Genomic DNA, 24,867 nt, shown 5'->3' with positions numbered 1-24,867 from the left:
TTGTCTGAAACTGCATGGAACACTGTAGAATCATTTGGGTATAAACATATCACATCTGTGAGCCATTGTATTCTGAGACATGTGTCTTGTGTCTTGTTTTACTTTGTGTAGGATCAGAGGAAGAGTCTGGTGTTTGAGAACTTTCTCCATCCCCAAACCTCACGCTGCTACACAAGAGCCGAAATGGACAAACGAATCGGCCGTCTCTCCCTCTCTCTGTCTCTCGCTCACTCACTTTTTTCACAGTCTTCCAAATAATTCCACATCTCAAGACAGGCATCATTTCTCATCATCGCTCAGTTCCCACAATTGTTCTGTAACTAAAGTCTGACGCTCTTAGAAAAAAAAGGGTTCCTCATGGGTTCTTTGGATGGTTAAAGGTTTAGGTTTTGAAAGGGATTTTTTTTTTTTCTGTAAATTGTTCTTTTATTGTAACCTTTACATAGAGGTTTCTCCAAGAGGCAAAGCAAAAAACCATTTAGGGTGCTAGATGGAACTTTTTTCTAAGAGTATAAAGGTATATCAGTTCAAACTCAGTTCCAGCAGGTAATAATTGATGGTTAATGGTACTATTGATGTATTATGTACTTATAACCCAAGATTCTGAATCTATTATTTTCTGTTTTTTTCCTTCTAAATCAGGTTTACCATGCATCACTTGGTGAACTGAGACATGTTGGTTAGACCTTTACAAAAGGGTGAAAGTGTTTTGTCTCACATTGTTTTTTTTTTCCTTTTTCAAACTATTCAAACATGTTCATTGAAAAAAAAAAAAACCAAGTCCCAGAATTCCTTAGTTACCTCCATGCATCACTGCAAGCTGGGGTAGCAGAAGCAGGCCCCTATCCTTATTTTCAAAATTTCCCCTTTTGGGGAATTCATGCTTCACAATACACTGTAGTGATCCATTTTGGTCCTGACAGTATTTCATGTTAGTGAAGAAAAAGAATACCCATGTTGATTTTGTATAGCCATTACTGGTAAAATAATACTCTTAACCCCCATATGACTTAATATCCTGTCTGCTACTAGAACTACAAATTAGACCCAGTGGCTCCCTTTTACTCATCTGATCTTATCTTTGCAGAACACTGAACACACCCCAACATATGATATCATCGATCATGGTTGCGGTTAGGATATCATCCGAAGCGATGATGTCATTCAGTGATCATGCTGCACATGAAATAAGTTTCCTGCCTGTCTCTCTCTCTCTCTCTCTCTCTCTCTCTCTCTCTCTCTCTCTCTCTCTTTCTCCAGCCTACCTCAGATAACCAATCAGAAAAGTCCTGTTCACATCACGGTACTTCAAAAGTAAAGCTCTTGCCTGGCACCCTCTCTGTTTACTTCTGATAAGTGAGAGATAGGGCGCTTTACATAATCTGTCCTCGAAAAAAAGGTTCACTGACTGTTTGGAGGTCATTTAGGTTTCGGGTCTTGTGCTCGTTAATTTGAGAAAGGCAGCTGTCATTTGTGTCACGGTTTTTTTGTTTGTCTTTTGTGTCCTTTTTTTGTTTTCTCGGTTAAAACGAAGCAAACTGACTGAAAACGTTAGAGTTGGCAAGGATTTCAGAACCTACTTTTGGTCATTTTTCACCTTGTCATTTAGCTCGAGCTGAGGAAGCACTAAATTACCCATGAGTACATGCTTTTACCTCTGACCCTTTACCTCGTGTATGACTCGCATATATCCGTACGGATATGGATCATTTCAGAAACGGTTGCCAGCCTGCAAGCTTGCCAAAGGTGCCTCTTTTTTTTTTTGGACTTGCTGCAAGATTTTCACTGTTTTCATTACTTAAAAATGCTGTATTCAATGTTCCTTCAGAAGTTGGTATGTTTTATCCATGGAAATATATTATAGTATATTCTATTTAGAATATATATGAACAGCACATTGCAGTCATTATGCATTTTCATAACCAGAAGGCAATGTCTATTGTCTAAACACAGCTAATAAAGCAGCCCTTTAATAAGTATAGAATAAAATTCCAACAATTGCCACAAAATCAATTGATATAATATGGATTTGCTCTCATAATTTAGCCAAAATGATTATTATGATTCTAATTTGGCATGACATTATGTCTTTACTTTTGTTGCCTCTGGAGTTTTGTACCTGTACATTTTCACATGCAAAGTTTTTAATTTCCACTTTCAAGGTCAAACTGGCTAGAAAGGGGGGGGAATGTCATATTGTTGGTCACCTTTATAAAAAGGTAGTAAAGTCACAAAACCACAAATGAATCTTAAAAAAGAAGGAGACATTAGGTCATCAGAGCAAAATGTTGTATATAGATAAACCATGGAATTAAACTTTGAGGGTTGTTGTTGTTGTTGTTTTTATAAAATAAATTAAACCACTATTGATCCTGTACATTTCAACTGGTGATGCTCAGAGAGTGACTTACTTAAACCAAAGTTAATAATTAAATGAAAAATAATAAAAAGGACATAAGATACCCGTCTTTTCAAATGTCAGACAGTCGTTTGATTGTCTCATGCAGTCATGTTTTAAATCTTTGTTTGTGCCTTGAATTTCCATGAAACTGCCTTACAGAAGACCTGCTTTGCACTTCTGCGTTGCCTTTATATTCATGTAATGTCGGCCTGAACGTTCTTTCATTACAGGCTTTGTCTTAAATTTACAATTTCACATGCAGCACTTTGGAAAAACGTTTAAAAAATGTTAAGAGTGAAACCTGAAGCAAAACAAGCTAAGCATTATGTAGCTACCAGTACTGGGAAACATCATAGAAATCAACGAAATGTCAATGAACACTAAGGGTGAATTTATCTCCTTTGTTTATTTTTTTACTTTCATTTATTTGCTCTCTTTTCTGATGGCGAATGAGCTGAAACTGCCTTATGAATAGAGCAAACTCCCTCCAGAATACGGAAGGGATATGCCAGTATATTTTCAATATTTTGTGTAAAAAAAAAAGTGAAAGAAAAAAACATTAATGAGATAAAGTGTTGTATTTTATATATAATAGACATTTTTTTATATAATAAAAAAATCAATATGGTAATGTCACTAATATATTTATTTACTAATATATTTATCCAGTTTGTCCAGGTTTAAGAAAATGAAAAATGTCATTTTTTCCCTTTTTATTATTTTTTTTTTTTGGAATTTTATCTTTATGAAACTTACGATTGCCATCATAGATGTATCAACTTAGCATCATTCCAATTATATGCAAATAAATTATTTTTAAATAAAAAGATGCAACATGTGCTATTGATCAATTCTTTTTCAGATGTTTGTGCTTGGGCAAATGCTGTTCTGAGGTGTAAGTAACGCAACGCTTACTATACTTCATATACATATATACATATATTTTTCATTTTAGAAATCACTTGTCTTGTATCAAATCCCTAAACCAAATTTTTCACTAAAAGTCAGTCACTGGGTAAAGAGAGGACTAGTCAGAAAAGCAACCAAGAGCCAAGTGGAAACGGTCAACATGATGCTACCTCCACCATGTTTCACTTTGCAGATTGTATTCTCAGGGTAATAAGGAGTTTGGGATTTTTTTTGTTCTATGGCCAAAAAGGGGGTAAATACGTTTACCCCAAAAGCGGTAAATGCTTATGCAATCACAACTTCTAAATTTTTTTATTAATTTTTTTTTTTTTTTGCAAACACTATTGGTCTTCCTCCCTGCTTCAATATCATGGGGTATTATGACCTATAATCCCAGTTAAACCTATTTCAGTTCTAAGTAAAAATGTAGCACCGTTCCAGGCACTTTAGCATATAATCTGTAAGCCTTTCCTTAAAGAGGGAAACTGAAGAACCACTAAGGATGATGGATAGAACTTTTTTCCCCAAAAAATGAAGGTTTAAACAAATATAGTGCCAGCAGCATTACAATAACACTAATGCTGCAGTTGTGCTGCTGCATGTTAGTCTGCCTGTAAGATCTGCTTTACAGTAGATTGTGTTCATAAGTACTATATCTTTAATTGATTAGCATAAAATCACATGAATAAGTTAGGGTTCAGAACAGTTTAGTCATAAACAAAGGGTCCTCCAGAGTTCATGCTGGAAATGATTCAAATAAAAAGGTACAGGCAGCCTTGATCTGTATTAAATGTCCTTAAGTACCATATACTTCTTTAATATTTAATGGAGTTTCTAAGCACATATGTAACATATGTAATTACCCAAATTTACAACTCACATTCACACCAGCACAAGGCAATCTATCGAACATAAGCGTACTGCTCTGAATGCTATCATTATAATTGGTCCGTTTTGATGTAGTGCTTTATTAAATGCACAGGATTAATTGCACAGCAGTTGGAAATTCCAACGCTGTAGACACCTCCAGGGGCATGGCCACAGTCAGGTCCATAAGTATTTGGACAGTGCCACAATTTTAGTCATTTTGCCTCTGTACACCACAATAGCTTTGAAATGAAGCAATCGAGATGTGATTAAAGTGTAGACATTCCGTGTTAATTCAACGGGTTTAACAAAAATATTGCATTAACCATTTAGGAATTGCAGGCATTGTTTGCTGAGTCCTGACATTTTCACTTATGCAATATTTATTTAAATACTTATGGACCTGAGTGTAGCTGCCACCTTTGAATTAATTCTGACTGTAAAATAACTGAAAAAAAATAGTTATCGATTTTCATAACAAACTCATGTAAATGACACTTTGTATGCAATAAATAAAAGTGCTTGCATTAAGTGAGGAATAAAACACAATGGGGCTTGCTGTTATAGGAAAATAAACAACGGTGGAGTGGTGTGAAGTAGCCTGGTGTGAAGTGCCGTTTCTCTTACCACCCTGAAGTTAATTATTTTCTGGCAACAGTAAATGAAATGTTATTCCTCTCATACTACAGCAATTTGCCAACACTGGTTTTATTTCTTATTTATTAAAGAACAGCACATCAACACATTTATATCCATTTATTGACACATTTAATGTTAGTTCCTGTTATCACTTACTTTATAACCGCTATAAACAACTAATTCCCCCACCAGCTTCACTTTTTTCCCTTTTTAATAAGACAAAAAAACCAGACCTTGTCTTGATAGAGAGAAACCAGTTGTCTATCCTGAAGATTAATGATTTTTATTTGTTAAACAGCATATTTAATCATTGTTATCAGTTTTGAGGTCATGTGAAGCGTCCATCTAACGAGTCCTGTGAATTTGCTGTTACTATAGAAACGATAATGTTTAATATAAACCTATGATTTGCTAGGATTCAAACAACTCTCTAAGCTGTACTGGTATAAAAAAATAAATCAACCCCTTCTGACCAATCAGATTTGAGAATTCATCAGTGCTGTGGTGTAAATTTAATTTGCCAAAACATTATTTCTTGAATAATATATTAAACTCTGTATAGAATACATGTTTGTATGTACATGGAAATTGCACAGTAGTAAAGGTCTCAGCTAATTAATTGTGCATTTAATGCTTATGGATATTTAACATAAAGTAGAGCCAGCTATAATGTTGTTGTTTTTTTTGTAAGTTACTACCAGAGGTCTACTGTAGATTTATTAAACTGTTCGTAACACACTATTTCTCAAACTGACCTGCCTGAGTAAACATTTGGTGCAAAACTGGGCTTTCAGCATTTCTTTAGTGAAAGTACACTTCTTGAACATCAGCAAATAATGAATGGCTGTTTTAAAGAAAAACAAGAGGCTCAAGAACACAACTTTGGTCTGTACAGCTGAAAAATTCCATGCAATAAATGATACCAATACTTTTTTGTTTACCGTCACAGTGATTTTATTGATGAGACCTTTACAGTTTACAGTTTTGCACTGATGTGACTTTAAGTGCAAAAACTTTGTGAGGTTAAAGTGTGTGAACTGGCGGCTATCTCAGATTTTTTCCTATGCATTCCTGCAATATTAGTCATGTGCTAATCTATAGATGACTCATTTACATCAGTTGCAGACACCTGTGTGAATTTCTTAATTAAACAACTTGGGATTTCCATCAGGAGTGAGGACAGTGAGGTTTCCTCTGGCATCCTGGTCTTTCTCAATGGCCTCAAACAGGGATTTGAAGTTGCCAGCCCCAAAACCCTGAAAAACATTTAATCAAAACAAAACACAGTCATGATGACAGAAGATTTAAGCCTCTTGAGTAAATTACTAAATATCCATTCATGCCTTGGTATTTACGTTATTGATCAAATCATTCATTGAATTATTGAATCATTTCTCCATTTCTGAACATGGCATGTGATAATTGAGTGGAATAACTGTCTAGGCATTGGGGGTTGTTTTGGAAATTCTCCCCTTCAAAGGAATTGCAATGAATGTTTTGAATGTCAAAGAGACTGTTTTAAGTCTCAGCACCTCTTTAGTGTGGTTTGGACAGAAATGTCCTGTCTTCGGGCATTTCCTCTACTTCATACGGCTGAAAATGCCCCTAGTTAATCACCGGGCCTGTCCAAACAGAGCCATCTACTGAATATATACCATTCCTGAGGACCTTCATGCTCTGCATAGTTTTGCTCCAACACTTTTATACCTCATTGTCAGTGTTGAACAACATCATCGCTACTAATATTGAAGATGTCAGTTTAATTATATGAAGTAGTGAGACAGGCGCATTGTTACTTTTTCAATCAAATAGCTTGTAAGCAGTAGTAAAATATTATAGCAACTGAGTGGAGTGGAGTCCCTTTCTCCACTTTCTTATATTTATCATTTTTTAAATTATATTTATAATTTTATCAGTTCATATGTTTCTTGTTGATTTATTTTCTCTAGAGAAACTTGCAGCTTAGTGAACCTTAGTGAATTTGTGCACTTAGGGCAATTATTAAGTCGTTTCCAAACAAGGTGTGTATATATATATATATATATATATATATATATATATATATATATATATATATATATATATATATATATATATATAACTATTTTTCTGCAAATACTTTCTATTTAATTAACTTAAAAATCTAAAAAGATTATTTAAAAAATGATTATTATTAAAATTATTATTATTATAAAATTATTTAAAAAAATAGTAAGAGGCATGTGCAAAAGTTTGCACATCCTTCAAGTTGTAAAGTCTCAGAACTGAATTAACTCACTAGGCCTTAACTGACTAATTCAGACTCATTAGGTAGGTCAAGAATTAGAAATAATTAGAAATAACAATTCCAGAGTGTAATACGTTCTTTGACACTTCAAACCTTGTGCTAGCACTCAACTTCCATGGGCTCCTCTAAGTAGCTGACTGAGGATCTGTGAGTGAAGCTGACTGATGCCTACAGTTAGCAGGGAAAGGCTATAAAAAAAGATATCAAAGCACTTCCTGCTCACGATTTACATTGACCAAACACTGTGCCATTTTCATTTAGAAATGGCAGTTAAGGGAAACTGTGTAAGTCAAGGCAAGATCTACATGGAAGAGGAAAGGAAATGAAACTATGACTCAATCATAAACGTGAACAAGAAAATATGTAATTTGGCGAAGGGTGCCCAGACCTTTACATACAACTGTAAAAAGAAACATTTTTCTTAAATGGATATAGTTGTTATGTTTTTATGCATGCCATTCACATTAATTTTCTTATGTTGTATTGGTTTTTGTTTTATGTTTGCTTATTGCAAAAGCTAGTAAAAGGTTCGAGTCATCACACAAGTAATAAATATGATGTAAACAAGAAAAAGGAAATATTTATTTGCACCAAGCAAAATTGAGAACATTTTTCAGAACTCTAAAGGTTCTATAGAATACCAGTTGTATGTAGTTCTTTAAAGAACCTTGTAAAAATGGTTCTACATGACACTAGAAAGACACAGAACCATTTTTGGCATGCACACACACACACACACACACACACACACACACACACACATGCAAACATGCAAACATGTATGTTTCTACAAATACTCACAAAGTGGTTGTGCCTCTGGATGACTTCTAGGAACAGAGTGGGTCTGTCCTGCACAGGTTTGGTGAAGATCTGGAGCAGGTAGCCCTTATCATCAAAATCTACTAAAATTTTAAGCTCCTATACAAGGACCAAAAGAGAGGGGGAAAAGAAAAATTAATAATCAAGCTCACTGTAAAACAATGGGAAATTACTGAGCAAAGAGAAAATAAAGGAGAAACCCATGTCATTTACAATGATAGATCTACCTGTTACAAAGTGCTTACACTGGAGACTTCTTCTAAAATGCTAAATAAACGTCTCCTCACAGAAAATGTCATCATGTCAATGTGGAGCATCTACCATGCAAGTACTTATTATAGAACATTTGTCTTGCAGCCAGCACTACAGCCATAAGTTTTAACATACAATCTGTTGTACCGGTACCAATAGAGGTTCCAATAGAGCAATTAAAGCTAAAAAGCTTTTAGATTTTTCTTTAAATATTTTTTTTTTACAATATTTCCACCATGAATGTTTAAATTATGATTAAAATATAATGAGGAAGTTATTTTTCTGAGAATGATTCATTATGTTACAGAATCAAAGGTGCTTTTATTATGGCATATTTTCTCCATATTATACAATTGTCAAGTCTTCTTCATGTATCTAAACCAGATCCAGGTCTAAACTATCCCAACCAGATGTGACTTGTATCTCTGTAGTCTCACCTGCAGGGTCTTCAGGTCCTCCTTCACGTTGATCTTGGCACTCTTGAGATTCTCACGCAGGCTGTCATAATAGGTGTCTGGAGTGGACAGGAACTCCATGCCCCGGGCTTTCAGGTTCACTATCTGATTCCGAGTGAAAGTAGAGACCCCATTTTTCATGAATGAATGACATAATGTGGCTAGAGTCATCCGTCGCATTCTTTGATATCACAAAAGTCCAGGTAAGTCAAGGCTATGAACAGCTAACTGTTTATAATGAAATATTATTTACACTATTACAGGAGTAGCTGAAAAACAGCCCTGTTAGTGCTTGGAAATTCTTTTGATTTGATTTGTTATTGTATTTGTGCATATGTTGGATATGATGTGTTCTTAGAAAACAGCAAATTTAACAAACAATTCTTTTTTAAAAAATCTCAACAGGACTCACTGCTTGGATGATGTTTGACGTGTTCAGGGCAATATGCTGAACTCCAGCTCCTCCATTGTAGTCAACATACTCCTGAGTACACACACACACACACACACACACACACACACACACACACACACACACACACACAGAAAGAGCAAACCCCATCTTCGTTAGTGTGCTGTGTTAGTGGAAATTTCCTTTTTATCAGATCATTAAAGTATCTGTCTGTGTGTCTCTGTCGTGTTAGTCTCTCTATTTGTTTGTTTTTCTATCCTGTCTGTCTGATTGTTTGTATTTACATCTATCTATCTATCTATCTATCTATCTATCTATCTATCTATCTTTCTATCTATCTATCCATCTATCTATCTATCTTTCTATCTATCTATCCATCTATCCATCTATCTATCTAACTATCTATCTGCCTGTCTGCCTGTTTTCTGTCTGTCTGTCTGTCTGTCTTTGTCTGGTTTTCTTTCTATCTATCTGTCTGTGTGTCTGTGTATCTGTCTTTCTGTCTGTCTAACTGTGTTTGTCTGTCTATTTGCCTGTTTGTGTGTCTGTGTATCTGTCTATCTATCTGTCTCTCTGTCTGCCTGCATATTTATCTGTCTCTCTCTTTACCTGCCTGCCTGTATGTCTGTCTGTCTGTCTGTCTGTCTGTCTGTCTGTCTGGTTATCTGTCTGTATATCTGTCTGCATATCCTCCATCTGTATTTCTGTCTGTCTCATTGTCTGTCAGTCTGTCTATCTGTCTGTCTATGTGCCCATCTCTCTCTCTCTGTCTACCCATCTCTCTATTTGTCTGTCTGTCTGTCTGTCTGTCTGACTGTCTATCTCCCCATCTTTCTGTGCAAAGTGCAAATGTAAGCCAGTAAACAGGCATGTTGGTTGAATTTTGACGTAATGTTTCCTTCGTCAAACCTGGATCTGTGATTTCTTTTTCCCAGGTGCCGGCTCATTTATGGGCATTTTGATGGTCTCCTCATAGTTGGTGACCACGATAGACCTGAGAGAGCTGTACTGTGTGTGGATCTGTTTATCATCTATGGACCAGAACCGGTGGAACATCAGACACTTCTGGTACCTGAGAGAGAGAAAAAGAGGCACAAATATGACAGAAACAGGAGAGTTTTAATAAAATGCAAATGCGAGATTGCTTCATAGTGCATCATACAGTCATCATGTCATCATGTACCACAGAAAGTGAGAAAAGTTGGAATTATACAAGGTTATAATTATAGAGTTGAAAATCCTGTATGTGGGCTGGTCTGATTTTCAACCTGAGAGAACTTTGCCTTCGCTTGAAAGTGACGTTGCCTTTGCTGGCAGGTAATTTATATGAAACAGTTTTTATTGATTGATTATTCTGGAATTTTGCCAGCAGTACGTGAGCTGCGTGCAGGCTCGCACCAGTCTGTTATTGACACCATTTCATCATCTGGTTGGTTTCCAACAATGTGGTCGATGAAGCTCAGGCAGCCTGAGGGCCTAAAAGTGAAATTAATAATAATATAAATACATACATAAATATCAGTATGATGATACATCTCTGTGTTTGAACACTTTATATGACAGTCTTATTGGTATAAAAAAAAATGTCACTCAGTATGCTCTTGAGCTACATTCACACTTACAATTTAGGGAGCAGTGGGTCCTTAAAGAGAGGTTCATGATAGCCAGGTAGAAACAGGCCTTTGTAAGGAGTCAGGTACTCCACAAGCGTGTGGGTGGTATCTCCGTACTGAGGAAAAAAACAGATCTTAGTGTCAGAAATCTTAGAAAAAATAAAACATATCCTGTATCTGGGTTTGTGTTTGTGGCTTACCGTTTTTATCACGGCGTATTTTACTTTGCCGTAGTTGTCCTGTTCTACCCACGGTTCTTTAACAATCACTGCTCCTCTCTCTCTGGCTTTCTGTTAGCACATAAAACGCTCATGTACAGTCAAGCTCATCTTTTAAGGAGTATCTCGGTTACATACGATTCTGGCCTTGGACTTAAGCACGTTTTTCTTGGGGTGATATCGACTTCATTGAAGATCAATATTAAGTCCAGTGCCCCTGCCTGACAGTTTGTAGTAACCACGATATTTCATGCTGATGGCATTCAAGGCTAATATTCAATCACATAAACATGACACTGCAGATTTAATTAATAGTAGCATCCCTTTAACGTCCACGAAATGGAAGACATCAGAAGATACAGTACCTTAATCTGAGACATTGCTTATCTGCCTATCTTGCTTATACATACTCATTTTATTTGAATGCTTTCTGTCTTCTCAGTCATATATCATTATATTATTCTTTTTTCCTTGTTGAATTCTCTTGCTTACATGTTACATCATATTACATTTGTCATAGAATAAACAAACATGATCTTTAGTCCACATTTTCTATCCTCAATTTTTGTTTTTGAGGTTTTTGGATGATGGGGTGGCGGAATGTGTTTAAGGGCAGTGGTCTGAACGCTATTTTTTAAATTGATTTATTTATTTATTTTATTTAAGGTTTTTAAGAACAATCTGATGTGAACTACATGCAGGTAATTATGACAAACTGAATAGGTTGTTTAATTACCTGCATAAACTGACTCTGAATACAAGGAACTTTCCCCACATAAGTATTGAAGTCACTTTTGAACTTACGTCTCCAGCTCTGAATAAGGCTTACAGTGAAATTCTGTTCAATACATGATTTTTTTTTTCAGGATTTTTAAGATATAGCCTAATACTGTCCTGTCATCAACACTGATGTGGCCCTGAGGCACATATATCTATTGACATCTTGACACTTTGGAATTTTTATAGCATTTACCTGGACTAAAAAGTCACAGTCTTCTACTTGGAAGGCGATGTCCTTAACAGCGTCCCCATGTTTGATGAAGTGCTCCCCCATCTCTGTGAAGACAAAGGAAAACTTCAGAACTTCCGAACAAGTTCATTAATTATGCATGGTAATGATTACGTATATTACAGAAGCACAGAGATTTTTATAGAAGATATATGAAAACCAAGAATGAGATGGTGTACCTTGATTTCCAGGATTTAGAGGAGACACAAATTCAAATAGAATCTGTGGGAAAGGTTAGGAGTAAATATGCATTTGATATTGAATTATCCATATATTTTCTACAGCTTCCCTTGTTAGTTATAGTTTGAGTAATTTGATAGTGACTGATGCTATGAAGTGTCAGCTTTATAAGGAGCATTTCTCCTCTGTTCTTATACTGAGTGCATTTATGTGAATGGTGTTTGTGTCTCTGTCCATACACAGACCTTGTCCTGTTTGATGACATGGGACACCATCTCTCTGCTGCCCGTCTCCAAGCCTTTATAGGCCAAAGGCTCAAAGCCCATCTTATGACAGTAGAAGACTGCCGCCTAGAGGAGCACACAGGTAAAAACTGGATGTTTCTGCAGTTATCATTTTTATTATTCGTTTTCTGTTCTATGAGTTTCTGATGTGAAATGGTGGTTATTTTTTTTTTTATCAGGCATGGCCACAAATTAAAATACTGACGCTATAACTTAATAGTTCAAGGCCACAAACTCAGTATTTCATGGCCACAGATGATTGTGCTGTGGTTAAAAAAGATACCAAAGGTATGGCCATGAACTGTGTAACGAGCCCACAATTGAATGTGCTGTTCAAAGTTGTACTTTCAAATGAAGGTGCTATGGGCTGATGTTATATCCACGTATCAACACCCGTGACTCCGCTATGTCTTTAGGTCTTCTAAGATTGTATTAGAGAATAGTAAATTCTAAGTGTAAAAGTATTTGTTATCTCCATGCTTATGTTCCTGTGGCCACAATGGTCTAATTGAATTGATTTTTTTATATATATATTTAAAATACAAGAGATGAGGTTAGTATTTCATGGCCACAAAATAGATCTTCACATACTTAGCCTTAATATATTTCTTTGTGGCCATAACAATTAACTTTTGGCTTTAATATTATTAATTCATGGTTACACCTTATTAAAGAATATAACCCCAGTGATCATCTCAGCAGCTATGTAAATTCTTTTGTTGTTTGTGGTTATTATTTTTGTTTGGTTTTTTTAATTGTTTTTATTATTATTATTATTATTATTGTATTTGGATTAAAATGACCAGGCAATATACAGATAATTTTGACATGGTAAGTACATGCTATGTTGTAATTACAAGTAATTTCTGGTACTGCTTTATTTGGCATCCAGTGTCTGCATTTTTTAAGAGTCAGTCTTATTAACTTTATGAGGCTGGTGATAGAACATCTGTTTATAGCTGCTAATGTAAATTGTATATAAAATGTAAGCCGACAGGAACTAACTTTTGCAGATGTTCCACAACATTAAACGCAATTATAAACATGCATGAAACATGTTAGTTACTGTTTTTATTTACATTATACGCCATTGCTGTGGTGTAAGAGGAAATAAAACAATTTCAGATGTGCTGTATTGGAAAATAATCCGCTTCAAGGTGGTAATGACCCTCTGTAAACAATCCATCAATGATTATTTTCCCATAACAGCACACCCCATTATGTGTTATTTCTTACATAATGTAGTACTTAGATGTAGCACCTGGTACATAATTTCATGTTGTAAATGTGTGCACATGTGCACCAACACGACGACAGTAAATACAAGCAATATTAGGCTGTAATATTAAATAATTACTCAACATTATTCTTTAAGTAAATGGTTACTGCAACTGTCATGTATAAATATAAATTCAGTAGTTACATTATTCCTTAGCATCAAGTACAGATAGATACATGGTAAACAATTATGTATCATTACAATTTGCAAATTATACTCTTAGTACTACTTAGAAGAGGTAATTATTTAAGAGGTAAACAATCATTACTCTGCAGCACTTCTATTCAAACCAATAGTTTTCACCAGTTACTATGTGCCTGAACATTCAACATGCATGTAATTCACCAGATATTACTCGTAATTACTGTGTGTTTACTTTAAATACTATCTGCTAGATATTTACCCTACTGTAAAAAAAAAAAAAAAACAACTGTAAAAATTCTAGAAAACTAAAATTTCATGGGTAAAATGTGAGGTTTTGGTACATTAAGTGGAGTAGCAGCTTGTGCAAAAGCAGGTCAAAACCTGTCTCGCTTTCAGCTTGTCACAGAGCAAATGTACAATTACAGTGATTATTCCATGCCAGTAGAATGATTATTTCATGCCATGAACATTTGTTTCATAATCTAATCTGTCAAAATTGGCATATTGTAAATGACCTAAATAAAACAATACAGCAGAGCAACTGAGCTTCACAATCCTTTCTTTGCTTGCTTTTTGCCTACTTGCTGCAAAGCCTTGTTATTTTTTAACAGAAAGAAACATACACCTAAGGTCATATTCAGCTAACTGTGATGAGCGTACTTAGTCACCGATTACTGTGTAAAAACAATGTATCATGACATTTAATAGTGACTGGACTTATCTCACTTTTTGACAAATGCTTTTAATTAAGATACTGGATATATGTAAATGGCTATGAAATATGCATTTTTTTTTTAAATTACAGATAGTAGAATATGTAGAAATAGTCCAAAACTGTAGAATAGTTAGATCGATAATTCTTATGTGTCAAAATGCTGAAATATATGCCATTTAAGACTTTATTTCATTAGACTTAGGCCTACCTGTTTAGCATTGCCCACCCAGAACGTCACATGGTGGAACCGCACATATTTGCCTTTTTCTGGCTGTAACACAAAAAAACATCTAGACGTTCTTGATAATATTTTCTACAGCAGAAGTTTCAGTCTTTTCATTGTTACAACAGTTACTTCAGTGTCCTTCTTCAATGCTGTTTTAATCCAAAGGGTATATTTCATAAAGGAACAGAATGTGACAGTAAAACTGACTGTGTTACCTTTTCCCCTTTGTCAGTGTAGCTCGTCTAGATACAAAAACACAATGTGAGCTTGATCTGATATTTTAAGTTAACACATCAGAATGCTTTTCTTCATATTTCATTCTTAGTCAATTTTTTGCGTCTCAATCATACAATCTGTCACAAGTCTGATGGTATGTTTTTCTCGTTTCATTTTGACTAAACTGGACATTTTGCATCTGTCCATAGTGAAAAATTAAAGATGTTCTGTATATATCATCAGATGATCTGTGGATTTGACTTCACACTCACCATGGTGCTGCTCTCGATGGGCACTGCTCACCAGGACAGACGATCAAAAGCAATCATTGCACGATTTCATCTACAGATAAATACTTGCCTCAGATGTCACGGTGATTGGCCTTCAGTTCAACACCCCTTCACCCTCCCCTCTTTACAGTCATGGTAATCATTTATGCTGACCTGGGACCAGGTCTTTTCACTTAAATCCAAATTTTTAATCGCTGAAACCAACAGAAAGCAACACTGGTCTCAGGGCCACTCGAACTGTTATCCTAAACAAGCTCAAGGGTTGAATATTTTCTCTTGTACTGTTTGCCATGTGCTATCAACTTTCCAAGTGCATATTGATCCTCTGTCTTCACTCGGCTGTTTGTCTCTTGAACGCCTCTTGATTATTCAGAGTAATTAAAAGTTTACTTTACTTAGTTACTGAGGGGAAAATTACAAAAGAATATACCTGTGAAGGTTTTCAGTCATTCATGTCAATTTGGAGATCAAAATGGTGTGAGATCATGTGTGGAAAAACATTCTGAAATGATAATGTGAACTTAACTAAACAAATGGGATCATTTGTACAATAGGACTGTATGTGGGGAAAAAAGCATTTCTGAAAAATTAAACTATATGGCCTGCATGTGAAAACAAATGAATCATGTGGGGGAAAATTAATATTTTGAGAGAGTGGATTTTTGATTTCCATGAGCTGTAAGCCGTAATCATCAAGATTAAAACAAACAAACAAAAAAAGGCTTGAAATATTTCACTTTATGTGTAATGAATGTAGAATATATAAAAGTTTCACTTTTTGAATTAAATTACAGAAAAAAATTTACTTTTTCATGATATTCTAATTTTTTGAGATGCACCTGTATATATTTCAAAGATTCTACTTCTCACTCAAGTTATTGTCAGAAATATAATTGGTAATAACAATTGCTGTAGTCAATTAGAAAAGAAAGCAAAATAGACTAATTTTCGTTAGTGGTCTCAGACTTTTGGACCCCACTGTAATTCCTAATAAAGTAGTAGCCCATTAAACCGTAGTCTAGACAGTGTCTTATGCTACTTGAACAACAGAGGGAGCAATGTTACTAGCATGCATTTAGTACAGCAGTGCCATGTTTCTAGAGGCTTCTCTCTCTCTCTCTCTCTCTCTCTCTCTCTCTCTCTCTCTCTCTCTTTCTTTCTGTCCTCACTGAACCATATTAAAGCTTGGTGTGGCCAGAGCTTTAAAAAGAGAAACAGGTTCAGCTGGAGGATTAGCTTAGAGCAGTGTCAACAGGTCCTACATAGTAATACACCTGTGCTTAAAGAAAGATTTGGACATAGCTCCTGGTATGAGCTCATGTGGTTGTAGAGAGCGAATTGCATGCAAGGTCACTGAAAACAGGTGACAAAGAAAGCCACACTCGACACTAAATTGCCTAAGTGTTGAAGCGATTATATTCTTTAATAAAACAAACCAGATTAAGTACGTTTGTACTGTATGACAAAAGGTATCTACTTTGGCACATCAATGGCAATCTTTTTTTTTTTTTTTTTTTTTTTTACATTTTAGAGCTCACAATAGACATACTGACAGAATGTAGCATTTATAAAAAAATCCTGGTCTAAACGTAAATCAACAAGCTGAGGGTGATAATGGCAAGAAAAATCTACTTCATTGGATGCGAGGAAAAAAAAGGCATTAAGAGAGAAACGTCAATAGAATTATGATATATGTACTGTATATTCGGGGCGCACAGTGGCTTAGTGGTTAGCACGTTCGTCGGGGGTTCGATTCCCACCGTGGCCCTGTGTGTGCAGAGTTTGCATGTTCTCCCCGTGTTGCAGGGGTTTCCTCCGGGTACTCCGGTTTCCTCCCACAGTCCAAAGACATGCATGGTAGGCTGATTGGCGAGTCCAAAGTGTCCGTAGTGTATGAATGGGTGAGTGAATGTGTGAGTGAGTGTGCCCTGCGATGGATTGGCACCCTGTCCAGGGTGTACCCCGCCTTGTGCCTGATGCTCCCTGGGATAGGCTCCAGGTTCCCCGTGACCCTGAAAAGGAGTAAGCGGTATAGAAGATGAATGGATGGTACTGTATATTTCTTCATGAAGTAAGCAATCCTTTGCTGATTGATCAAGCTACCCAAGTGCAAGTCAATGGCTTTGCTTTTCAGCATAGTACATTTTCTGCATGTCACCAAGGAAGAACTAAGTGCAGTTTACACATTGTATTACATATGTTTTTTCCCCCCACTGGTGTAATTGCTTTTTGGTAATTGCTTTTTGCTCTACAGAATCTTCTCCATAATAATGGGTAATAAATAGTAAAAAGTAAATTAAATCAATATTTGGTGTGGTCTTTGCTCATAATTAGCTAACTTAATATTCTGGTACACTATTGTGCAGTTTTAATAAAGAAATTGAACAGTAGGTTGTTCCAGGCATCCTGAAGAACTTGCAGTAATAATTTTACCGACTTTCAGTTTCTGCAAGTAAAATGCCAGAACAGACTTTATTATATTTTATCTGAAAAGTGATCTATTACTTAATATGACACGTTCATATAAATTCTCTCTCACAAAAAATAAACGGTCATAAAAAATATTTTTGTTTAATAAACAAATGTTTTAACATCTAAGGTATAATAATTCCTAATGATATTCATCCATCCATCTATCTATCTATCTATCTATCTATCTATCTATCTATCTATCTATCTGTCTGTGTGTCTGTCTATCTGTCTGTGTATCTATCTATGAATTCATACTCATTTGTATGCATGCAAGTCATACAATCCTTATACAATAAATCTACTTATTTAAAAAGCTAATTTGACACAACTGAAATAGTAAGAAAAGATTAAGACTAACCCCACCACTAACTCCAACCTTTTCATAATTTCAGTTAAAGTTATTTACTTGTTACATTTACCTACTTGAGTATGATTAAATTTGGGCATGTTGTAACTTTCAATTCAATATGTGTGACCTCTTTCCACTTTTAATCGTGTAAGATTTTGATATTATACCCTATACTTAAGTGTAATTTCTCTTTTTTCACATGTAAGTGATAACAGGAACTAACAGGTTTCTTGGACTTTCCACCACATTCAGCTTAACTATAAACTGATAAAAAAAGCATGTTGTTGACCTTTAATTAATAAAACAATGTAATTGGCAAATTGCTGTGGTATAAAAAGGATTAAAACATTTTGGGGTGTACTGTTAACTGTTTTGTCTCATTGGTTTTGTTTTGTCTGCTATCTGTTCAATCTCTCAGTGCATGTATAAATACAATAGTGTGTGTGTGTGTGTGTGTGTGTGTGTGTGTGTGTGTGTGTGTGTTAACATTACCACCATCCGGTATGTGAGTGGCTGCAATTAAAGATGAAGGCCAGAAGGCAAAAACACCACTACATGTTTTGTCTGTTGAGTCGACACACTGTTTAATATTAAAATATGTAGATGTGAGCAACAATCTTTCAACACCAAACAGACTTTGCATGAAAATGTGTGAGAGTGAGATACCGTACGTGTAGTAATCTCCTACGTGGAGCCAACACCCACTTACAACACATACTCACCACTTAATAACCTCTCTCTTTAAGACTGTTTCTGTTTGTTTTACTTTAATAACTGCCTTGGATAGAGTTGTGTGGCAACCATGTTACATGGTTCAGTGTAACATGGTACAGTCCTACATGTACAATAAAATGATTAAATATTCCTTGGCTGCTCCTTTGCTCTAAAGAAGGACAATACAATGCAGATTACCTGATAATGAGCCTCTAAATGCTTTGAATGGAGAGGCTTTTGAAGTGTTGATTGCTGATGCAAGATGAGGAATTAGCTGCTTTTTGAATTAATAGCATGCATGTGGACCAGGAGTGGATAAATTAATATAAATGCCCCAGGACCATGCTGAGTCATGGTGGATATTAAGTGTTCACAAGCCTACATTTCCTAACATTGAAAAGATTAGAAAAAGGACTGTTATATAAACGGTGGCTAAATTAATTACAGGTGATTATTTTATCCTTGACTTTGTCCCTAAAGTACAAAATCATGAATGGTTTGATATTTCTGCTCTAATATTAGCTTAACATTTGATCAACCTTTGGGTTGAAGTGCATTTTTCTTCCTAATGGAGGTTGTAAATATGTTTTTAAACTATGTGAATAATCTATATGACCTTGTAGCTTGCTAAATCACAAAGAACATCACTATCTTTTATGTGTACAAATAAATTGTTTTTCTATCACTGGCATTATAAAGATTAGGAAAGAGGAAATGGCACTTTCCATGAGATAAGATAATCGGTTTGTCAAAAGCTATGAGGTAAAATTCGATCTTTTCTGGTTGATGAGCGTACTAAAGGATCCATTTGTTAAAATTTCTGTTTATTTTTTAAATAGTAAATTTTAAGTTGAAATTATGTTGAAGTAATTATTAATGACAAAGCTTATTTTCTATTTGTCCTGAGTATCACATTTTATAGCTTAATTATTAAGAAAATGTAATTTTGTGTATTTGGAGATGGCCATGATTCCCTCTATCTTGACTAGAGCCCCAGCCTCAGCTGAAAAGCAGTAGCCCCATAGCATGATGCTGCCACCACCATGCTTCACTGTGGGTATGGTGTTCTTTGCAAGATAAACTGTCTTGTTTTTGCACCAAATCTTTTAGAATTATGGACAAAATGTTCTACCTCGGTCTCATCAAACCATAACACATTTTGCAGCATACTTTGGGTTGATTTAGGCCGGCTTGAAAATCTGGGTTTTTGGGGGTTTTTTTGAGAAAGGGCTTTTGTCTATAATCCCCTACCCCATAGCTTAGACGTGAAGAATATGAGCGATTGTTGTCACATGCAGAGAGTGACCAGTATTCATAGTCTTCCGACTTGTATGAGGTTGTAAATATATTTTTTAACTTTGTGCTTGATCTACATGACCTTATAACCTGCTAAGTCACAAAGAGCATTACATGCGTACAAATAAATAGTTTTTCTATCATTGGCTTACCATAAGATAAGATAATCAGTTTGTCAAAAGCTATGAGGTAACCTTAGGTGGGAAAATGATGTCTCTCTCTTTTTATTTATTTTCTATTTGTCCTGAATGTCAATTTTTATTGCTTAATTATTATGAAAATGAAATATTGTGTACACTAATGCGTCATCCACAATATAAATGTAATAACCAATCTAATCAAGCCTTTGTAATACAGGTAAATGGAGGCAATAAGCTAGACAGGATTTAGCCAAAGCTTTCAAAAGTTTATTGTTAGCAGACAGAATCCCAAATCTGACAAAATATATGCAAGTGGAATACCACTTCCTGTAAATGTAAGCAGGTTTTTGGTTATTGGTAGACTTTGTAGCTGATTTATGTTGATGTGAGATAAGATAAGTCATTAATAAAGAATAAAATATGCTCCTTCTAGAGATTTTAAATAAGTAAACTCATTTATATGATCACTATTCCAGATGAATTCAAATCATTTAAATGAGTACTGTTCTGATTCATAAGGAAGTTACTATATCAGTAGTATGCAAATTAATTCTTTTCTTATCACTGGCACTAAACAAGAGGAAAGAGGAAGTGGCACTTTCCATGACAATAAATAATCACAATTAAACCATGATCTTGTTTTTCTAGTGGGCTTTTAAATTATTCATTCAGTGATTATTTTCTTATTTTCCCACAAATGTTTTCTGAACACTTCACACTAAAGCTCACATCTCACATCCTACACACACTGAATGTGAAGATTTCAGTGAATGTTTTGATTGATGTTTCTCCACTTGTGTTTCTGTCTATCTACAGTGTATGTATAAAATATATCCATCCATCCATCGCTTATGCTTTTCAGGGTCACGGGGAACCTGGAGCCTATCCCAGTGAGCATCGGGCACAAGGTGGGGTACATCCTGGACAGGGTGCCAATCCATCGCACCCATTCATACACTACAGACACTTTGGACATGCTAATCAGCCTGCCACACATGTCTTTGGACTGGGGGAGGAAACCAGAGCACCTGGAGGAAACCCCCACAGGAAACCCCCACAGCACAGGGAGAACATGCAAACTCTGCACACACAGGGCCACGGTGGGTATCGAACCCCTGACCCTGGAGGTGTGAGGCAAACGTGCTAACCACTAAGCCACCGTGTGTATATATATTATATATATATATTTTAAAGTCTACATACCCTTATTAAAATTGCAGGTTTTTATGGTGTAAAAAAATTCAACCAAGATAAACCATATCACCTCTTTTGATATAGTAACAAAGAAAATACAATACAAGTTAAAACAAATTGAAAACATTTTTTTAAAGAAAAGAAAAAGAAAAAACATATAAAACTCTGGTTGCATAAATGTGCACACCCCTTAACTTATACAGAAAGCACCATTTGCTTGTAAGACAACACTCAAGTCTTTTTGGGGAAGAGTCTACCAACTGCATTATTGTCCTGGAAGGTGAAATTTTCCTTTATCCTCAGCTGTCTATCAGAGGCCTGAAGATTTTGTCCCAAAGGTACTGTATTTGGATCAATGTCTGATTCCCTCTATCTTCACTAAAGCCCCACAGCATGATGCTGCCACCGCCATGCTTCACTGTGGGTATGGGGTTATTTGGGTGATAAAAAACTGTCTTGTGTTTGCTTAAAATTTCTACCTTGGTCTCATCAGACCATAGCACATTTTGCCACATGGTATGGGGTGATTTAGGCAGGCTTGAGTGTTTTTTTCTTGAGAAAGAGCTTCTGTCTATCCCTCGTAACCCATAGCCCGGACATATGAAGAATATGAGAGATTGTTGTCACATGCAGAGAGTGACCAGTATTTGCCAGATATTCTTGCAGCTCCTTTAATGTTGCTGTATCCTCCCTGATGAGTTTTTATTCTTGTCCTTAAATCAATTTTAGCGGGACATCCTGTTTTTGCTAAAGTCACTGTGGTGTCCTATTTTCTCCACTTGCTGATGATGGCCTTCATGTTGTCCCATGGTATATCTGATGTTTTGGAAATTCCTTTTTAACCGTCTCCTGACTGATATCTTTCCACAATGGGATCCCATACATGCTTTGTAAGCTCTTTATGGACCAGGGCTTCAGCAGTCAGATGAAACCAAGAAAATGTCCAGAAAATCCTACAGAAACAGCTGATTATAATTTGGGGTTAATCAAATTCACTTGATTGATGACAGGTGTATGAAAATTACTTTTGAATATGAGTTGGAATGTGATTGGTTAATTCTGAGCACGGTCACATGCACCATTATAAAAGGGTGTGTACACTTATGCAACAAGTATATTTATTTATCTATCTATCTATCTATCTATTTATGTTTGTCTGTCTGTATATCCACTCATCTGTATGTTTGTCTGTCTGTCTGTCTGTCTGTGAATAACATATCAGCAATTAACTCATTAATTCTATCTATCTATCTAGCTAGCATTCTGTCTATTGATCTGTCTATTGATCTGTCTATCTTTGAATAACTGAAGCTCTGTGCCATCCCTTTAAATGAACGTCTTCCCATTTTTTCATCTTCCTTTCTATCTTTCTATTTTTCTTTCTCACTCTTTTTCCATATCTTACTGTCATCTATCTATCTATCTATCTATCTATCTATCGCTCTATCGCTCTATCGCTCTATCTTCCCATTTTTTCATCTATCCATCTATCTATCCCTCTTAATAACATAAGCTCCGTGCCATCCCTTTAAATAAACACGCGCCGGGACACGTGACCCGATAGTGCCGCGCTGTGATTTTCTATTGGTCGGTTTTGTTCCCAGGCGCTTTGCCGGGATTGGCGGATGTGTGGGTGTGTTCGCGCCTCGAGCTCCGGCATCAAGGCGACCGTTTCGCCCCCAGTCGTAAAAGCTGATTAGTTATGCGGCTCGAGCGGATTGCGTCATGTGATTAAGTCTTGCCTCGCCATTGGTCGAGCGGTAACGTTAAGTCAATCGAGATTGGCTGGCGCATGAGGTCATCAAGAGTGAATGCGGAAGTCGTGTGGGCCGTACTGAGTCACTGTTGGGTCAGCTGATTTCTTTCTGAGTGAGTAACTCGTCTCGATTAAATCTTATTCTTTTTTAATGCACGTTTCACGCGTAGCCTTTTAGCGCATGTTTATGTTGAATGGTCTGCTTCTTGGGTTGAACTTTATCTAGAGTATTTCTGTTTCCGGTTTCCCCGAGTGTTCGTTTGTGTGTGAATCTGACGGCTGTATCAAAAAAAAAATCGCATGCTATCATAGCCTTCTGGAAAGACAATACTTCTCTATAATCAGGGAGTTGTTTGCGGGGGGATAGCCCAAGTTTAGCTTGCATGTTAGACTAGCCGTGGATCTCAGGTGACTGAAGTTTATCTTTCATCACATGAACCGGCTTGTGTTTATCAGACAAGTGTAGTGAGTCTGATCTAGTCACTGCATCACGATACGAAGCTCGATTGTGTCCAGGGGCGTGGCCACAGGCGGGCAGCTGCCACCCTTCTTACCCCAACTCACCTCTGAGCTCTGACCAGTTCACACAACTGAAAGGTCTATTATTATTATTATTATTATTATTATTATTATTATTATTATTATTATTACTATAGTATTACTGTAGTATCTCATAGCTCATGCTTTAAGGCAATATCGTAGTGTTGTTGTAGGTATTTACAACAATTGCTTGAATATTAAAATCTGCAAAGCCAATACAGTAATGTTATGATGTCATCATTCATTTTTCACCAAGGAGCAGATAGTCTGCTAATGCAGCCTTGTTCTGTACGTGATTATGTAGTGCCACTTCTTGTGCTTCTCTCTCTCTCTCTCTCTCTCGCTCTCGTACCACAAACCCAAATTATGAATTTTGTCACTGATTCCACAAATACAATTTAACGTCACCATGAAATCAAAATTGATGTTTCGTGGCTTTTAGTATGAATATTAGCCTTAAGGTTATCTATAAGCCAGTGTGTGCCGAAACATTGACAATTCACATTTAGAAGATATATATATATATATATATATATATATATATATATATATATATATATATATATATATGCATTCAAAATGTACAGTTTCTCTCTACCACCAGTATGGGTTAACCATTTTGATGACATCATTCTGCACTTCAGCTTCTCATCGGGTTTTCTGACCAATCAAATGCTCTCTAGAATCTGACGTGTCCCGCCCTCGACTTTATAAAAATCACTTTGTTGAGCAAAAGAAATCATATCCACAAGCACAGGTCGTAAACATGTCTTCAACTGTGTCTTTGAACTTGTGTGCGTTTTATTCAGGTTTCCAACTGGTTGAGAATGAAATGGCTTGATTTTTCTTTGCTTTTTTCAATTTATTTATTTATTTTTAAAATGTTAACATTTTTGTCAAGTATAGGTTAGCCCGGGCTGTGAGTTAACGCTATTGGATATTTAATAAAAGGGAGGGAGGAGCTACTCTGTCCCACCCTGACTTCCAGTTCAGTAGAAGTGATGTGAACACATCGAATAATGTGCGCATTTAAAGGTACTTCACAGGGACTTTAACAGCAAAGCTGACAAGTGAAATAGAAACATGTTCCAGTCTGGTAGTGATGAAGAGAATACTTTGTTTTGAGCTTCTGAATGAAGTAATCAGGATTTCATTTAAACTTCTGTTTCAGTTAAGGGCAGCACGGTGGTA

The 24,867-nt window shown here is 35.9% G+C and overlaps 3 protein-coding genes across 5 annotated transcripts in view; 2 read left to right on the top strand and 1 right to left on the bottom strand.

The window, feature by feature from the left end:
• Window positions 1-3,239, top strand: part of LOC128603925 (E3 ubiquitin-protein ligase RNF43) — a 114,910-nt gene extending 111,671 nt beyond the window's left edge. For both annotated transcript variants that reach the window (XM_053618709.1, XM_053618708.1), the window contains exon 9: window positions 112-3,239. In XM_053618709.1, coding sequence (XP_053474684.1) covers window positions 112-137 — 26 coding nt within the window. In that variant the 3' untranslated portion in view covers window positions 138-3,239. The remainder of the gene's footprint in view (window positions 1-111) is intronic.
• Window positions 3,240-4,918: 1,679 nt separating this feature from the next.
• On the bottom strand, window positions 4,919-15,262 carry hpda (4-hydroxyphenylpyruvate dioxygenase a). Its single transcript, XM_053618710.1, has 14 exons — window positions 15,198-15,262; window positions 14,925-14,951; window positions 14,692-14,754; window positions 12,307-12,411; window positions 12,061-12,103; window positions 11,846-11,928; window positions 10,855-10,944; window positions 10,664-10,770; window positions 10,440-10,517; window positions 9,951-10,113; window positions 9,042-9,113; window positions 8,612-8,734; window positions 7,905-8,021; window positions 4,919-6,072 (listed from the first exon to the last, which is right to left on the bottom strand). The coding sequence occupies exons 1-14, from the start codon at window positions 15,198-15,200 to the stop codon at window positions 5,959-5,961; spliced, it is 1,188 nt and encodes a 395-aa protein (XP_053474685.1). The 5' UTR covers window positions 15,201-15,262; the 3' UTR covers window positions 4,919-5,958.
• Window positions 15,263-22,998: 7,736 nt separating this feature from the next.
• Window positions 22,999-24,867, top strand: part of mtmr4 (myotubularin related protein 4) — a 69,796-nt gene continuing 67,927 nt past the window's right edge. The window contains exon 1 of one of the 2 annotated variants that reach the window (XM_053617693.1): window positions 22,999-23,249. The gene's annotated coding sequence lies outside the window, so the exon portion shown is untranslated. The other variant, XM_053617696.1, reaches the window with a different exon arrangement.

This window comes from Ictalurus furcatus, chromosome 28 (assembly GCF_023375685.1).
Source record: "Ictalurus furcatus strain D&B chromosome 28, Billie_1.0, whole genome shotgun sequence".
Lineage (NCBI taxonomy): Eukaryota > Metazoa > Chordata > Actinopteri > Siluriformes > Ictaluridae > Ictalurus > Ictalurus furcatus.
This window is presented reverse-complemented; position numbering and strand designations above follow the sequence as displayed.

Bases quoted from the DNA above. Each gene is read 5' to 3' on its own strand.
- hpda (XM_053618710.1), bottom strand. The intron at 12,412-14,691 runs GTAGGCCTAAGT...GTGCTCCTCTAG, and splicing joins GGGTGGGCAATGCTAAACAG to GCGGCAGTCTTCTACTGTCA. The intron at 10,114-10,439 runs GTGCGAGCCTGC...TCTCTCTCTCAG, and splicing joins ATGGTGTCAATAACAGACTG to GTACCAGAAGTGTCTGATGT.